Source organism: Ochotona princeps, chromosome 2 (genome assembly GCF_030435755.1).
Source record: "Ochotona princeps isolate mOchPri1 chromosome 2, mOchPri1.hap1, whole genome shotgun sequence".
NCBI classification, from domain to species: Eukaryota; Metazoa; Chordata; class Mammalia; order Lagomorpha; family Ochotonidae; genus Ochotona; species Ochotona princeps.
In genome coordinates, this window is record NC_080833.1 from 118,976,411 (window position 1) to 118,995,579 (window position 19,169).

General features: G+C 45.0%; 1 protein-coding gene across 2 annotated transcripts in view; it reads right to left on the reverse strand.

Annotated features, from left to right (window-relative positions):
• RXRG (retinoid X receptor gamma) overlaps positions 1-19,169 on the reverse strand; it is a 119,256-nt gene that overhangs the window by 40,631 nt on the left and 59,456 nt on the right. The window contains exon 1 of one of the 2 annotated variants that reach the window (XM_004589141.3): positions 8,466-8,894. The exons of the other annotated variant lie outside the window; for it this stretch is intronic. Coding sequence (XP_004589198.1) covers positions 8,466-8,514 — 49 coding nt within the window. The 5' untranslated portion in view covers positions 8,515-8,894. Of the gene's footprint in view, positions 1-8,465; positions 8,895-19,169 lie in introns of those variants that run through there. 2 annotated transcript variants of the gene reach the window in all.

Below are 19,169 nucleotides of genomic sequence, written 5' to 3' on the forward strand. Positions count from 1 at the left end.
TATAGACTTTGATGTGAATAATATTAAACGAGATGAAGAAAGACACCACGTAACAATCTAAAGATCCATTCAGCAAGAAGAGATCATCTCACTAGTTTCTTAGGATGTTTCCTTTTTCATCTCTAATCCTGTTTCTTTTTGCTCTCTTGTTCTTCTTTCCTAGTCTGGCTGAGTTTGTTTTCATCATCTTCTTAAAAAAATGGCTTTTTCTTATTGCAATTTGTACATTTTTACTTTCAATTCTATTTATTTTTGCTGTCATTTTTATAATTTCTTTCTTCCTCTTCATTTCTAAATTTTTTTCATAATTCCTTGAGATGCATTATCAGATCATTTGTTTAAGATATTTCTACTTTTGTAAGCAACTGATGTTATAAATGTCCCTCTCTATATTGTTTTTGCTACATCTCATGGATTTTGATATTTTCCTTCAAAGAAGTTTTTTTTATTATACGTTTCTTCAGTGACAACAGGTAGGTCATATAGTAGCATCATTTTCTTCAAGAAAATCTTTGATTTTCTTTTACATTTCTTCACATTGGTCATTCAGTAGCATTTTCCTTCATGTTGTTGTAAATTTTTAATTTTTCTTACTGTTGTTGATTTTGTCTTATGGCTTTTTCATTTAAGGGAATGTATATAGCTGTGTAATAGAGACTATCATATCCAGATGTAAAGATATATTGCAGTTTGCATCTGTACTTCCAAATCAAAGATGGACTCTCAATGAAACTGTTCAGTGTATCTCGGCAACAGGATGCTGGACTCTGTGCCAATGTCAGGATACACTTCAATAGCAGAACGATGGACTTCTCACTGCTTGTGAAGTGCTATACTATTGTAGTAATATGGGGGAAATCAGTGTGGAGAAAGGGACTTGGGGAGGTGTGGAAGAGAAATTCCAGAGCCTATGAAACTGTATCAGAAGAAAAAAAAAACTAAAAAAACTAAAAAATATTTTTTAAAAGAGAGCGAGAGAAAAAAGAAAAGAACAACTTTGACCCAGGAAGCCAGTTTGGCATGCTGGCATATCAGGTACACTCCTGTTAGTCTACCAGGAATGTGCAAGGCTTTGTCAAGCGCCCACCCGGCTCACCTCTTGTTCCCCAAGTCCGTGAACAGCAATTTTGTCCACACCCAGCTCTTGAATCCTTGACCTCCATCCCTTTGCTGTCTCCATGGACTCATTTTCCAGATGGCTCTCCCAGCCTCTTAACTACCGACTTTTCTAAAAATTACAATCCTTTTAAAATACAGCAACATCTATTCCTAGCGCACCGTTACCACTAGGTAACATACGTGCCATTAGTTGTTCTCTGCTTCTAAATATATTGTGTTCTTTGGATTCCGTCACTTAAATTCAGTCCCAAGGGGAAGAATCCAGAAACAATGCTCTGGGGCTTCAGAGTTTGTAACTAGGTGGTGGCTCTCGCTTTCTTGATGTCCTGCACAGCTTCCGCGCAGTGCTTAGCTAGTATGTGATGAATGATTGACTGGTAGACATATCTCTCATCAGCACATTTCTTCCCTGCTCTGTTACTTGCATTCCTGGGCCCAGAAAATACAGGTGTTATGAGCTGCAAAGCTCTAAGAGCCCTTCCCTGTGATGTTCTTGACCAAAGAGGGATAAGGGAGATGGTAAGTCTCAGAAATGAAACCCATGCAATCACCCTTTTGGGGATATGATTAAACAGCCAGATGTCACTGAGGGGTTCTGAAAAGCACATGATGTTATTGGGGGAACATCATAGAGTTTGTGTTCAGAAACTGAGATGGCATAGCCCCATGCTACACCTGAGCTATGTGGTATAGCCTGCTCTACCTAAGCTTTAAACTTGCAAAACAAGATACTGTGCTGAATATTGCAGATGGTTGTAACCCAGCGTTAAACATCCATGTATCTACACATATATAAACACAGGAGGGACACAGTTCTAAAAAATAATAAAATGGAGCCTACATTGTGGCATAGAGGTTTATGTTTCCACTTGGGACCACTCATTCTGTATCCGAGTACTGATTTGAGTCCCAGCTGCTCTGCTTTTATCCAGCTCCCTGCTATTGTGCTTAGGAAAGAAGCAGCAGATGGCCCAAATACCTGGGTCCCTGTAGACTTAGATGGAGTTCCTAACCCCTGGCTTGAGCCTAACCTAGCTTGAGCCTCTACCGATACAACCATTTGGGGAGTGAACCAGCAGATGGAGGCTGTCTTTCTCCCTGTCTCTTCTTCTGCTTTTACATAGATAAAAATAATCCTTTTTTGAAATACTAAGAAAATAGAATTTTCCAGTTCTCTTATACTCTTATAGAGGGTAACATCATACTTGCAATCTGTCCCTGACCAAAATGTCATTCAAGATACAATCATATTTATTCTGTACTTCTTGTGATGATTCTCTGATTTCTTGCAAATACTTTTTTTAAAATAAAGACCACGTGTCTTCCCATGTTAAAGTTTTGTAGTAAATTCTGAAATCCTCTGAGGAGTTTACAATTCATCTTTAACCTGCAAACTCCTGCTTTCCTTTTTTTTTAAACTGTGTCCCTTCTGTGTTTAGATATGTGTAGATACATGAATGCCTAACGCTGTGTTATAACCATCTGTCTCCAACCTTCACAGCCCATCTGGTAATGACAACTGATGAAAGGGAGCAGGGACCCCAGGTTGGACACTCTGCAGTGTGGCAGGTCTTCACCAAGGCCACTGTCCTGTGACCAGGTTACCCTGACAACTACAGGGTTTGAAGTCCTAGGTTCTGGTTTCCACTCTGCCTCACTTCAAGAATTCATGCATTGCCATGAGCTTGGATAAGCTGTAATTCATTCATTCATTCTCTCTCTCTCTCTCTCTCTCTCTCTCTCTCTCTCCCTTCTCTCCTCCCCCCACCTCCATTCACTGGTCTAATCCTAAGATGGCTTTGATGGTCAAGGCTGAGCCAGGCTGAAGTCAGGTACCAGGAGCTTCATCTGAATCTCCCACAGGGATTTAGGCACCCAAGTGTTTAGGTTATCCTCCTCTGCTTTCCTAAGTGCATTAGCAGGCAACTAGATTTGAAGTGGAGCTCAGACAGGGTACAGATGAAGCATGCAGAGGTTTGACATGCTATACTACAGTGCTGGCCCCAACATTTTAATTTTCTGAAGACAGCACTTCATCTGGGCAGAATACCCCTCCCCACCACACACACTGCCTTACATCCTCAGCTCTGCTCACATCTCACAGTGCAGTGATACTGTCAGAACAGCTGCACTTCCTTTAGCTGGATTTAGTACCAGTCTCCAATTCTTCCATGGAAAAAGTGAACTTTCCTTGTGTATTTACAATTTGTCGGGCTTTATTTTTACTTAATCCTGTTAAATAAAAGTTGAGGGACAGCCTTTCCTTATATGGTTGTAGCACTGAGCTACTTTGCTGAAGGCTGGGGGATGACTGCTTTTGCTGCCATCCAAGGTATCTCTGAGGGGTATGGGGAAATCCAGTTGAAGACCATGATATCCTGGGCCAACCACACCTGCTCTCCCAAGTGTCCTCCCTGCAACTGAGGGCACAGACCAGATGATTGGCAGGCTGTTCTGCCTACATTTGAAAGTTTAACATCCCGACAGGAAAGTGGGAGGCAGAGTAGCTTTAAGCTGAAGTGGTGGCAGTCGCTGCTAACTGAAGAGAAATCAGAAATGGGAGATGGAAAGAAAACTCCCAAATGATCTGCAAGCCCACCGGAACACAGCTACATCTGTCCACATGTGTTCATGCATTAACCACGGCTGCACTGGTGTTACAAACGACCTGAGCATGTGAACAGCTGTCACGCACCAGGCAGCCAGCAGAGACTCAAATGTCTGCTATCTGGCCCTGGAGGGGGAAAGTTTGCCAAATCCTGCTGCCCCAGGATGGAAAGGCGGGTCCTCCACATTAACATCTGCAATCCACTGGAAAAGCATGTTAGGCTATGTGTAATTAGTACCATTGAGGGCCCAATCGCCTGCTCCCTTTTCTAAGTAATTTTCTTTCTTTGCTGAACATTTATATGTTAAAAAGAAAAAAAAGTGTTATGATACATAAATTTTGAAAAACATAGGGAAAGAATGGACTATCTGAGATGTTCTTTTACACGATGCAATCCTTTGGAGCTGACTGGGCACTTCGCCCCTTGTCACCACTACCCAACCCATCATGGGATGACAACCCCAGGAGAACACCAGGCACTGCTGCCCTGGCATTTGTGGATTTGTGTCCTGGCTCTGCTCCTCCCAGCCTGGAGATTCTGGACCATTGGCTCAGTCAAATGGGGATGGTGCTGATGATAGTGTCTTCCCCACAAAGATCCTTGAGCAGATTAAATGAGATGATGCATACAATGCCTTTGGAAGAAAGCTTGGCACATGGCAGGTGCCTCAAAAATGTTGGCTACTATTCTGAATCATCTGAGAGGATTACTGAGCCAAGACTGAGTCAATCTCAAGAGAGCCACCCAAACCCAGGCGTTGTACAAAATAAGCTGCTTCTATTTGCCAAGGCTCTGTCTTCTACTTCCAAATAAGAGGAGTGATACAAGTTTCCTCCAGGGGCACCTGCCAAGCAGCTATCTGATTCTGGTGGCTGAATTCCCTGTGAATCCAGAAGCCACGTAACAAGGAGGCAGGGAGGGTTGGGACTTTTTGACTCCTCTTTGCAGAATGTCTTCTCTCAGTTTCTGTTCAGTTCCCCATCTCTTGGTGAGATTGTAAATGTTTCAGAAAATAGTTTATACTAAATATGTTCCTTCCTACGTCTCATAAACAGTTCCTCCTTCCTACTCAAATCCTAACCACTTACACCCACAGAGGCTCCAATTAACCACCCACATATCCAAGGAAGGGGAAAAATATGTCCTGCACACACACTCATGTATACACACAAATACATATCTATACAAGCACCACTGCCTTAACGCCACTCTGGGGCTCCTCTCAGGTGAAAAGCGAGCTTTCTACACATGACCTGAATGATCCAGGCAGCTCTTGTGCACATCAGCAGAAGCTCAGGAGAAGCCACCAGTTAACTCTCTAGCACTCCCTGTTACTCCTCCCCTTGTAGCTCACTGCTCAATGGCCAAGCCATCGTGTGTGTAGCCACCAGTCATTGCTGAGGCTACAGAGTGGATGGGGTTTCCGTCTTTCAGTGGGTAGCAGCTGTCATCAGCCATGTGTGCCACACAGAGCTGAGACCCGAAGGTCATGCCATTGTCCAGCTGTAAGACCTTAACCAAGTTATTTCTCTTCCCACGCCTCTGTTCTGTAACCCACAAAGGGAGCATGGTGATGCTGCTACTAATACCTATTTGTTGTTCTGAGGATTACGGGAATGGAAACTGGACAAGTGTCTAAAGGGGCAGCGGGCATGCCTGGAACAGTGCACTTGCTCAATGAGAGGTGTGAAGCCCCTCTCTGCCTGAGCTGCTTCTCATCCTGAGGATTACTGCACAATTGGATGGGGAGATTACAGGCTTTGTTTTTACCATCTTCTAAGAGGCAGCAACTGTCTCAGCCCAGAAAAACAAATCTCTTACTGAGCAGCTGGCACACCCAGGACTTGGCAGGGAAAGAAAAAAGGCTCTCACCGCAGAGCCCAGAAGTGGGAGAATGTGCGCCTTGGCGGCGGAGGGGGGGCAACCACAACCCAGGTGGCTGCCACCTCCAGCCAGTTTGGCCCGTCTCTCCTTCATGGATCCGAGGGCACTTTGCCAATCCGGGGAACACCGGCTCTGGACACAAATCCTGGGTGCTGTTTCCCAAGGGTGACATGGCTTCCCCGGAAGTTCTCACACAAACCACAGGGGCCCTCTAACTTTCCATTGCTAATGTGTGAAAGAGCATGGAGTCACATCCCAGATTATTTAGTAAGTTGCCCACAAGGGAGAAGGTGGTTAGAGCTGCAGGGTTGCCCACTTGGAAGTCCCTGTTACCTGGTGGGGGCAGGGATTGCTGCTTTTTCCCTGCCTGGACACTGTGGATTCTCAGACTTCCTGGCCTCCTGTTAATGGATACGTGCAAACAAAATGGAAAACATCAACAAAACTAACCACATTGTGCACCTCCCTCAGGAAGGACAAGGAAAAGTAGCTGAAGAGGCGGCATTCCCACATTGCAACAAACTACTGCTTCCCTGCTGTACCATGATGTTCCCTTCTTGAAACGTAATTTCACTAAAATACTATAGTCCTCCCAGTCATGAAACCTCCACCTGCCAAACACATTGGGGCTTTATTCACTTACTTTGGCAGGTTCCTAATTCATCATTCTATACTCATGGCCTATATTTACACTAACGAACAGGTTAGTATCTTAGCAAAACAAAAAGGAGATGACGACATTAACTTGCAGGGACAGCCACTTTCTCTTGTGCTGACAGCCACTTTCTCAGTTCCCACATTATAGGCTGAGATGCTACATCGCATTTTAGAAATGAAGACACTAGGGCACAGAGAGGTTCAGGAGCCCATCTAAGGTCACACAGTTAGTGAGCAACCAACTAGGAGCTAAATTCACCTCCCTGTTACTCTCTCTTCACTGTATCAATATTAAAGAAACACTATTAAACATTTGAGAAAGAGGCATCTATGGAAGTGCTCTACCCCTCAACTATGCAGCCTGAGCTAGTCCCTTCCTTCAGGCCTCAGTTTACACATCCCTAGACTGGAAGTGCTAAGATCCTCAGGAGGTTCCCTTAGAATGCAGGTAGCCTCCCCATGTCCCCCTCCTCCCATGCCAGAACTTTGCACTAGATCTTCGTTTTCCAGCCCTTACTTTAGCTCTCACCCTAATCCTTCTACCTTCAACTCTTCCATTCTCCCCACCTGTCTCCTAGTGTCTTTGGCATGTGTAAAGCCGTAATCTCATGGAGCTTGGAGTTCTAAGACCCCAGCTGCAGAGGATACCAACACAGGAACTCAAATGCAAAGAAAGAAGCAATGCTCGGCTCTGAGTCAGCCTGAGAATGGAGCTGTAAGAGGCCCAGCTCTACACTGGAGATCAAATGTCCAGGTCACAGTCTTGGCTGCCACTCTCACTCCATCATCAAATGGACCCAAACAACTTGAACATTCCTTCTGGAACATTTCCATGACTCCTTACCTCCAGGTCCAAGCAGCAACCTCCTTATGCCTCTGATGCTACACACTTCACCCACTATTATAATGTGCCTGCTTAATGAGCCTGTCCCAGTCAGGCAGGCAGAGACTATCTCTCATTCATATTTGCATTCCCAGTGCCTGGCTCAGAAGCCTGAATGAATGAGCAAACCCTGGGGCTCAACCCCTCCAGGGCAGAGACCAAGTCCATGTTGCAACGTCCCACCAAACTCCTCAGAAGGGCTTGGCCTGCAAAGCAGGCAAGGTTTATTCCCAAGCCTTCCAATGAATTGGCTGTCTGTCCACAGGGGAGGTCAGCAGAGTGGGAACTTTTCAGTTCTCAAGACCTTACAAAAAATGTCTGCTTTGTCCTGCCTGCCAAAATCTATAGGGCAAAGGCTTCCCTTTTGCCTCACAGGAGCACAAGCTTTGTGTCACCAAGGAGCAAGAGGCCCCTTGCTCAGCTACTGGTTCTAGTACCTTCAAGCTGGCGGACAGGGAAATCGGGGGAGGTGAGCAGGCTACTTCTGTCACTAAGTCAAGGATGTGATGGCCCAGTCAAGGCAGCTGGGAGACACAGGCTCCGGAAGCTTCCATGAAGTGCGACAGGGCTGCCATGCCTGGCTGGGATCTTCAGCCTGCCAGTTCTCGTCTTAAGAGCCCAGACCACCTTTGCAGAGTGGGGAGAGCTGCAGGGATCCCAGCGTTGGGAAGGGGGCCTGCCAGCCACCTGCCCCAGGAGAGGAGAGAAGAAGCTATTAGCAAATCAAAAGGAAAGCCAACGCAGGCAGGAAAACCGGGTGGCAAATTGAAGGGCTGTGTTTTCTTTTCAAAAATCCAATTAGAGGGAAACCTGCTTTAAAGCAAAACAAGCACGCCCTTGTTTACAAAGTATCATGGGGACCCTCCGCCTAGGTGAAACTGCTCTGGCCGAGTTTTTCCCGTTACAATTCGGGTAACAGGTACATCCTTGCAATTTGCCTATCACTCTTAGACTTTCACACCCACGCAAACACATCAGGGTTTAACAATGCTTTTGCTCTTTGTCAGGAGGCAAATGCTCAAGCATGTTGTTGGGGAGCTATGGGGAGAACAGCCTCTACTCCTCACTCTATTTTCCCGCGTATCCCCTCCTGTGGTCAGTCTTTCTTTCTCTCTGCCCCCTCTCACTCCCTCTGTCTCACCCCCCACAGGCGCGCACACATACTGGCAGCAACACGCTATGCACCACTATAGATGCACGTAAACACTCCTGCTCTCTGTCTCATTCAACACTCATCCAGACATGCTGAGTCCCCGCTTTCCTCCTGCCGCCTCGGGACAGGTCCCCACGTGAAGCCCAAGTGGCATACTCACCGCCAAAGCCCGTGGGAAACTTCATGAAGTGAGAATAATTTCCATACATGTTTGCTCTTCAGTTCATAGCCCTCTTCCTGCTGTGCGTCTGCTGAAGAGCACGGCCTCTCCCGGTTCCCAGACGCAGCCGGGCTCCCTTCAACTTGGGCTAACAAGAGTGGTCATCGCTTCCTTGCAGCCCTGGGAGCAGGGGCTGGGCCAGCCCTCTGGGATTAGTCAGGAATCTGCCTCGAGATCCGAGAGTCCACATAGTGGGTTGGAGCGGTTGTGGCGGCTGCAGCTGGTGCCTGTCAGTAATCACGCATAACGCTGCTGCCGCCGCCGCCGCCGCGCCAATGCGACTCTTGCCACCGCGAAGCTGCCGCCCGAGATCCTGTTGCTAGTTTGATTAAGTCGGGGCTGGGCTGCTGCGTGCGGCTCTTCCAGCTCCTGGCTGGCTCCCTGAGGTGCCTACTAGGTGGCACCATCTATTATCTGGGAAGCCAATCGATGTATGACCTGGAGAGAGGTAGAGGGGGAATGGGACAGCCTCTCTAGGTGCCTTTTCCTTGACTTGCACCCGCGAAAATCAATGGAGGCTTTATTAAAATCCGTTCCCTCCCCCCCCAACTCTGGCGTCTGGCTGCCCAATGCACTTGGTATTTGATCTGTGAATGGGCGGTGGGGGCCGGGACCAAGAAGGGTTTCACAGGCACAATATTAGGACCGCACGAGGCTGGAGCTCCAGCTGTAGAAAACTAAACTTCCAGCTTTCACAGCTGGTAGCATCTGTTATACTTCAGCAAAGGAAGCTGGAGTATGCAGTTGGGATCCAGCGCTCACACACCTGAAAAACTCCCAGGTGGGGAGGAGATGTTGGCTGGAGGTAGTGGTCAGAATCTGACGGGCTCAGAGTCCACGCCACTGTCATCATGCTATCATTTTAAAAACTACCATGGGGTCCCCTTGCCACGGAGTCTTCTGGCTGGAAGGAACCCCTACCCCACCCCCAAACACATCAGGGTCTGAACATTCCTTTGATGGTTGGGTGTTGTACAGCATCCCTGCAAGGTACTCTCCAACCTACACTTGAACGTTTCTGATCACAGGGAGCTCACTATTATGCCCTTCTGTCTTTAGAAGGCTCTCATACTACAAGCAAGTTGCTTTGCTGGAGTTGAAATTTGCTGCTCCCAGTCCTACGCTGCTCCCTGAAGCCACACATAGGACTCTGGGGGCTCTTTCCCAGTGCAAATGCTGTATTTCTGCACGTTTGTACTTCTGCAAGTTCTGGCATAGATCGGCTGTGTCCATAACTAACAGCGTTCGCAAGGCACTCTTGGGCTCTTCCAGTCGCTGCATACAACACTAAGTGTTCAAGTCTGTTCAAACCTAGCCTTTGTCTAAAACTCCAGACATAGACTTCATTCATGGTGGGGAGGAGGTTAGCCAAACTTAAATGCAATTGCCTGGATATGCTCCACATCTTTTCATCTTCATGTAAGTGTTGGTAAGGTGATGGGATGCTGTCAGCACACTCAGCAAGGGCTGGTGTCATTGGCTGAGCATTGAAAGGCTACAGTAAGAATGAGTTTGCTTCCAATGTAGCCCAGGACACACAGCCAAAGAGGAAAGTCAAGTCTGGACCCCAGCAGAAAAACCCAAGTTTCCAAAGTTACAACCTAGAACACAAGCTAAGATTGAAAGGTTAGAGGCAAGAACAAAGTCAGGACCATTACGAAAGGAAGCTAAGTTAGGGATCAGAACAAAAGCAAGTCAGGAAAGAGGAAAATTTTTCCTAGCCCACTGTGAGAATGCTTGAGAACCCACAGCTCTTTTGGTTGGTTGCTGCATCTCACAGCATGGACTGAAAGCCAGGCAGGAAACTAGCATTGTGGTGCAGCACGTTAACCCTCCACTTATGACATGGCCATCCCAAATGTAAGTGCCCACCAAGGCATAACTGCTCCATATCCAAACCAGCGTCTTGATGATGCACCTAGGAAAGCAGCAGCAGATGGCCCAAGTGCTTGGGCCCCTGCCACCCACCTGGGAGACCTGGTGTGAATTATAGGCTCCTGGCTTTGGCCTGGCTCACATCTGGATGTTGCAGCCATTTGGGGCTAGGGATTCAAACAGCAGATGGGTGGTATCTTTCCCCCGCCTCTGTCCCCATCTCTGATGCTTTAGTTTCCAAATAAATCTTTTCAATATTTTTGGTTTGTTTTCAGAAAGACCTGGACAGATGAGCAATGCAGAATTCAGGAGGAGCATTGGCCTCTAGCATTACCCTTTGAGCAGCTCTACATATCAGTTAATGGACAACTAACTTGCTAACATTTCCTTGTTCCCCAAACTGTGTTCTTTTCTTGATAGTCTTTTTACAGATCATAGAAAATACATATTATTTTTAAAAAATCATGGGTAGCTTACAAAAATGTTTGTACAAAAATGAATCTCTCTGAATTCCATTTTTCCAAGGATTTTTTTAAGTAGCCTTGTACACATCTTTCCCCCATTCTTGGACAATTGGTTTGAGCCCTACCTGCATTATCTGCCTATATTTCTCTGAAATGAAAACATTTTTAATTCATGCATCATCCTAAATCTTTGGGGACCCCTATTTCTGGCATTTAGTACCTTTCTAATTCCTACCCTCATTTCATGACTTCTGAAAATATGATGAACTGCTTTCTATGTCTTACCTGAATTACTGATTAAAATGTTCAAAAGAATCTAACAAAGGCATAACAACATTTCGAAGGGTCACTCGCTAGTGCCACTTCGCTCTGCCACTTACTTGTTTTATGTCCTGGAAAGGCTCTGTGTCCTGAGAACGCACCACTCACTGGGTGCAAATCCTAGTTCCACTGCTTCCAGCCATGTTATATCGGCAAGTTACTGAATGTCCCTGGGTCTCAGTGACCTCCTAGGATTGCTGTGAGGACTAAATGACTCAACACAGGCTAATCCCTTAGAGTATGCCTGATACATAGTCAGTGCTCCATCTATGTAAGTGAATTTTATGATGATGTCAAGCTCACTTTAAGCAACTTGCTTACCTTCTGTTTCCATATTTTTGTTTGTAAAATGATGGAGCAGGCTAGATGAGCTCCCATATCCATCACAACTTTTAAAATGAGTACAATCTAATCCATTACTTATTCCTATCCTGCCCACTGTCTCCACAGCAGTATACACACTACAGTTCTTTAGTATATTCCTGTCACAGAACAGAATTAGTTATTCCAATTGGGTTTTTGCTGAGCCTGTGCTTGCAAAGATTCTTCCAAAACCATTTTTCAAAATTTCCGCCCAAGAGGCTTGCCCAAGATCAGTGTCAAAATGATCTGCTGGCAGATTGTGGTAGACTAGGAAATGATGCTTGCCTACTTTCTTATAGGATAAAAGGTTAATTTCTGGGTCCAGCTCAACAGCCTAGTGGCTAACGTCTTCGCCTTGCATGCACTGGCATCCCATGTGGGAACTGGGAACTAATCCCAGTGGACCCACTTCCCATGTAGCTCTCTACTTGTGTCCAGGGAAAGCAGTCAAGGACCGCCCAAAGCCTTGGGACCCTGCACACGTGTGGGAGACCCAGAAGAGGCTCCAGGCTCCTGGCTTCAGAATGGTGCAACTCCAGCCATTGCAGCTCCTTGAGGAGTGAATCAACAGACGGAAGAACTTTCTCCTTCTCTCTGTGTATCTGAATTTCCAATATAAACTAAACAAATTGTTTTTTTAAGCTAATATTTTGACACAGAAAGGCTTCACCATTGCGTCTCAACCTACCTTGTGAGCTTTTTTGAGAAAAGTGATCCACATCCGTCATGAAACAGCCAAAGGTTTACACAGCTCTGCCACTCTGCAGCAGTCTGACTTTAAGGAAGCCTGCTTTTTCTCTTGGGAGAACACCAATCTCTTATGAGGTTCATCCTTTTGATTTTGTGGGTCACATGTTAGGAACTGGGCACACAGTTTCTCTGTAAGGCAAATGCTAAGAATTCTTATCTTCTTATTTTTCTTTCCGCCTTTTCATCTGAATTCGTTATTTGGCCCATTTTCATTTCCCAGTGTGTCAACATTTAATTCCATCTCAGTTCCCACCATCACTACACTTAGCCTAAATCTTATAGAGCCTGTTGTCTCGTGTGCTCAGGTAATGCTTAGCAGGTGAAAATGTGGCATCCCTTACACAGTGAAGCTGAGTGGTTACCTGGTTTCCTTTGAGAATGGTTCATCTTTTCACATGACTCTTCAGACAGTGATGGTGCATTGGATGTTTTCCTGCATAAATGCTAGAACACAGATTTGCTCAATCAACATTTTTGCATCAGAAAATTCTTAACTCACTTATTCTATGCAGGAATAGTATACCAGAGGATATACACTAGTATGCTTTCCATATGCGTTAACATCCCTTAATAAATTACAATCTTGCTCTAAAGTTAAAGAAATATGAAAGTGGCTTTTCCTTTCAATTCAAAAAATTTTTTTTTTGCTTGGCACTGCTGTCTTGTCTAAAATTGTAATCGATATAACAACATTATCCTAACTGGATGATATTTCTAGCTTATGCTCTTCCCAGGCAACTTCTTTCATCACTCAAGCCGTTAATGCGTTAATGAATTCTCACTAGGATGTCAAGTGCTCAGTATCCATGTTAGGAGTTAACTAACTCATTCAAAACTATTCTGGGCTTACTTTTGGTCAATGCTAATTATCCAACCCTCTTAAATTATCTGTTCAGCTTTTGTAAAGCCATTACTACCTTTTAAAAAAATTTAAAGATTTTTTTATTTTTATTGGAAAGGCAGATATACAGAAAGATATACAAAGAGAAGGAGACAGAGAGAGAAAGCTCTTCCGCCTGATGATTCACTCCCCAAGTGACTGCATTGGCTGGAGCTGAGCTGATCTGAAGCCAGGAGCCTGGCACTTCTTCTGGGTCTCCCACATGGGTGCAGGGTCCCAAGATTTTGGGTCATGCTCAACTACTTTCCCAGGCCACAAGCAGGGAGATGGATGGGAAACTGAGAAGCCAGGATTAGAACCACTTCCCATATGAGATCCTGGGGAGTGCAAGGCAAGGTCTCCAGCCACTAGGCTACTACGCCAAGCTAGCCATCAGTACCTTTGAACAAATAAAAAGGACATGCAATTTCACTAGTGTATATCAATAATATATCCTATCTTGGTCATCAAAGGATATGGCTTTATCTCTGATTTTTTTGACCAAGGTTTAAATAAAATAATAATCTAGCAGCAAACACAAATGAAAATCCAGACTCATTGATTTGAAAATTGCCAATAAACATTAGATACAGAATTGACATGCCCATGTCTCGACACTGATGTTATGGATTCCTGTTTTTATATTAAGTCGTGACAGAAATGGGTAGAAAAGCCAGGTCCCCAATCCTGACTCCTGGCCAATATGTCATTCACCAGACCATGATCTTAGTCACCTTAATGAAATATCTTTATTAAATGTGTGCTTGTTATTATTGTTGATTCTTTCTGCTGTTACAATTCTCTAAGTTTTCATTTGGCTAACACATTGTGAGAGTTTATTATCTGTCCATTAGTGAGGATACACTAAGGGCACAGAGAAACACAGTTCTGACCTAATGCGGCTTATGCAATTTGCTGCAGGTGATCGATATTCAACAGGTAAATAGCAATATAAATCATGAAACTACTATAAAAAAATTACTGAACAAAATGAGAGATTATAGAGGGTATATCTGATTTAAGTGGAAAAGACTGGGTAAACTTTTTTTGAGAAAATATCGGGAATACTCATGTTGAAAGGACAAGTAGGATTCAGCCCCGGGGTGAAAGGGCAGGTGGCAAACGGGTATCAAGTGGAGAAAACAATAGGCGTAGTAGCCCTGGGAAGGGAAAAAGCTCCGTGTACCCAAGAAGCCGGGCGGTGAGAATGGTCAAGTCTCCCATGTCAGATGTGTCAGATGGTCTAATTGTACACAGTTTCATTGTTCTATTGTTGCATCCATGATTCTGTTTAACATGCCACATGAACTTCAGCCTCTGTGCTGCTGGATAACCTCCTACCTGGATTTGCCTCCCCTTAACCTGCTGATCAAATGGACGGCTCACTGCTTTCCAACGACAACCCCAACCCCCATCCCTGCATTCTTCCTTCTTGTGTATATTCATTCTCACCCTTTGTTCAGGCCTTCCCTTCCTTCTGTGCTCCAACACTAGTTGTTCTTCAATGTCATCCTTACAGGGCGTCTTAGATAGTTTTAAGTAGCCCTCCTGTCCCCTGACACTCTGTGTGTCTCTCTCTTTCTCTCTGTCTCTCTCTCCTCTCTCCTCTCTCTCTCCTCTCTCTCCATCTCCATTCCCTGGATGCCATAGTCTGTGGGTGAGCCTCTGTTGTATTGTTCACCATATTCCTTCTTGTATTATCAGGATTAGATCTGAAAAACCCTCTTCCTGGATGACAAATCCTAGAAGACTGACAACTGGATCTGAGTCATTTTGTAGACCCTAAAACCTCTACAGCAGAATCTAACATAGTAGAAACCTCGTAAGAATGAATGAATGTTTGATTGTGCTGGGACATTCTAAAGTCAGTGCCAAGCCTTTGGGAAGAAGTGAGTGCGTCCAACTCCAGGTTCCAGCAGTTTTTAATAGCTCAATGTCAATTTTCATGGGCTTATTTTCCTTTAATCACACACTGCTGTGTGGACAGGCTAGATACTAGTATTGGTACAGCACATCAGTCTTAATGACTGAAAGCCACTGAGGTCAAATTGAGGCACCTACACCAGAAAGAGTGATGATTATCCTTAAATTACAACTATATCAGCTAATGTCATTTCCACTAGGCCTCAATGTGTCCTGCAAGGCATCATCCAAGGCTTAAGAACCACCTCTAAGTTTATACCACAGCTAATTGCTTCAGGCCCTGTGAAACCATCTGAGTTACATTTGTTTTAAGGAAGTATTTCCAAAATTTTCTGGCACTGTAGTCACTTCAGAAGCTTAAAAAGTATAGCCAGAGATTGAACAATAAGCCTGGGGTTGTAGTCTGAGTCTTGTAACTGTGAAAAGAATCCCATGTGAGTGTATGGTGAAGCGGTTAAGATACCAGTTGGGGGGCCCGGCAGCGTGGCCTAGCGGCTAAAGTCCTTGCCTTGAAAGTCCTGGGATCCCATATGGGCGCCGGTTCTAATCCCGGCAGCTCCACTTCCCATCCAGCTCCCTGCTTGTGGCCTGGGAAAGCAGTTGAGGACGAACCAATGCATTGGGACACTGCACCCGCGTGGGAGACCCGGAGGAGGTTCCAGGTTCCCGGCTTCGGATCAGCGCGCATTGGCCCGTTGCGGCTCACTTGGGGAGTGAATCATCGGACAGAAGATCTTCCTCTATGTCTCTCCTCCTCTGTGTATATCTGGCTGTAATAAAATGAATAAATCTTTAAAAAAAAAAAAGATACCAGTTGGGATACCCATAAACCATATTGGAACTATTTCTGAGTCCTAGCTCTGCTCCCAATTTTAACTTCCTGTTAATGTATACTCTGGGAGGCAGCAGATGATGACTCAAGTATTTGAGACCCTGTCAATCATGTGAGAGACAAAATTGAGTTCCCCCAGCTCCTGAATTCAGCCTGACCTATGCTACCATTGCTATCGACCATTGCTACCATTTGAAGAATGAATTCATGGACAGATATCTCTCTCTCTCTGCCTTTCTCCAAAATAAATAAATAAATACATAAGTAAAAATAAGATTCAGAAATAGTGCTGCATCCTTTTAAAACATGAAAAAAGAGCCTGAGGGCTCTCATGTGTAGACAAGTTGGGAAATATTGACATAGGAAAACAACTTCTTATAACAATAGAAAGGAGGATCCATCAGCAGCTAATGAGAAACAGCTTCTCAGGGAAATTCCAAAGACCCTGGAAGATCCACTTCACCCATTTGCTAAGACACACAATTGGGGCTTGTGAACACAACAAACATGCAGAGCATGAGTTATGGCTTGCATTGCCCTTCTGCTGTGTAGCCATAGCATATATTAACTTGTGGTCTGCTGACACCAAGTTCTCAACATGACATGCTCTCACCTCATCACATATGTTGGCAATGAACTCCTACTCAATAAAGGCTGGATCCTCCATCGGTCCTCCCTTAGAAATAATCAATACTTCCACTCTTCTTCATACCCTCAGAAAAAAAAAAAAGCAAAACCAAACAAATCCCTTAACTTTTCATTACATCACTAACTGGACTTCCTCTGTACTATACCTAGCTGTTAAACTAGAATCATCTATTTAGTGCAGGAAACCTCTTACCATCTGTACATTAGCCAAAACTCGAGCATCTTGCCTTGCACACAGCAAGTTGTTGAATGCCTATTGAAAGGTTGCTGAAATAATAACTAGAAACAGACTTGATCCTGCTGTCTTGGGGCCATAAGCTATAACTTAAAAGATAGCATATAACTGTTCTTAACTGCAAACAATATAATGTTGTTACAAAATTTTCAGGGTAGAAGGAACGGTTGCATAGAGGTCTCCATCTCTTGGTTCCCAGCCAAATTGTGTTCACAAAACCTTCCTGTCATAAACAACCACAGCTGCAATGCACATGGGAGCTGTCAGGATGCAGAACAATTGTGATCACATTGAGAGGAGACTGGGGCTGAGACCAGGGGAAAACATCTGGTCTCCTCTGGAGAGGAGCTGGCAATGAAAAGAAGATGCTCTAATCCAGACTGGGTTCAGATCCAAAGACTCCTAGGCAAAGAGACAGATGTCAACTTCAGAGTTCAAGGAAGCCTGCTGAAGTCTCTGAGAGGAAAGAAGCCATGTTAAAGTTCAAGCCTAACCCGAGATATTACACCACGACCATGTGTGACCAGCATGTATTGAAAACCACTGTGTGCTGGCCACTGGCTATGCATCCATGTACTCAGGTATAGATTTGGAAGCTGCAACTCAATCTCACGCAGGCAGTCTATTTTCAGTTCCCACTTACTCTTGGGGAAGAGTCTCTAAATATACCCGCCAGTGAATGCAGGAGGCAGATAATCATTGCTGGCAGCTGAGCAGGGTGGGGCAGACAGGGAGTCAGGAACTCCACCATTAACCTCAGCATAGTCTCAAGGCCCCCACCACTTGTAGAGCTATATTTACATAAAACAAATGTCTGTTATGTCTGACTTGATTTTTATTTCTGAGCTCCCCATGATGGGTTTTGTATGACAGTGAAAGGTCCTGTGCTGTCCTCTCCAAAAGTCCACTAGCCAAAGCACATTCACATCACCAGGTAGGACTTGGGCAAACTGACCTTGTTTCCCTATGGGATAAACAACAGTTGTGCATTTTCCAATGTGTGTAACATTCAATAGCTACAGCAGGCCTTTGTAGCTCATTCATAAATGGCCATGAAATATTTTTAGTAAAAAAAATCCAGGCAGGCTGCAGTCAGGAAGGATGCTGGATATTAGAACATAAGAATGTATGTAGTCATAATGATTTTTTCAGTAAGGGGTAAAGCTGTTTCAGTTAGTATTCAGTGAATGCACTTTTCTTATGGCCCCAAACCAAACAGGCCGTAGTCTCCTCTCAACCTCCCATATTTCCAGACAGCTAATTTTGAAACTCCAGAAGGCATTTTTTTTTAAAGATTTTATTATTATTGGAAAGCCGGATATACAGAGAGGAGAGACAGAGAGGAAGATCTTCCATCCGATGTTTCACTCCCCAATTGAGCCGCAACGGGCTGGTGCGTGCCAATCTGATGCCAGGAACCAGGAACCTCTTCCAGGTCTCCCACGCGGGTGCAGTGTCCCAAAGCTTTGGGCCGTCCTCGATTGCTTTCCCAGGCCACAAGCAGAGAGCTGGATGGGAAGTGGAGCTGCCGGGATTAGAGCCGGCACCCATATGGGATCCCGGCGCGTTCAAGGCAAGGATTTTAGCCGCTAGGCCACGCCGCCAGAAGGCATTTAATTTAAAAGGAATTGGGAAGAAATGGTACTAACCACCAACATTCATATTATATTTTATCCAGCAACAAAGAAGAATCAAAACAACTGTAGGTGAAGAAGCAGTTCCTTGGCTCCAACAGAGAAGCTCTTTTAGTCAGAATGTTAAACAATATCAGAGTTTCAGAAATCTGTGTATTATACTAGCCTTGAAAAAGGGATGAGATCAAGTTTGACTGCCATCCATCCTAGGACATAGAACATTTGGAAGCTCCTTAAGGAGCAGAGGGTGGTGAAATCTGAACTGATTCCCCATAGTAGGGTTTTCCCCAGCAACCAGGACACCAGCTGCATTTGACCCACCTGGGAGACTGGTTAAGCACAGAGATATCTGGGCTTTACCCAAGCCTCAAAAACAGGCCTGGACATAGGCATGTCCTAGGAGACTAGTGACTGTGTGACTAATCTGGCCGGTGTGCACACACCACAGGGTCAGGGAACGTTCCTTGTTGTCTCCCGGTTACCTGGCAGAGTTAGTATCAATGACATTTTTGTCTAGTTTCCTAGAGTCAGTTGCTAAGTAGTAAAGTGAAGACTTGAAACCAATTCTTTGACTTTGAATTCTGTGTGGTTTCCACTTCACTTCACCATGAGGACACAGTCCTTGAGCTGTCCACAACCCTGTCACTGGCAAGCAGAAGTGCCAGCCTGCGGCCAGACGAACGTTCTGGAAGACAGAGTAGGGTGGGAGGTGGGGCTGT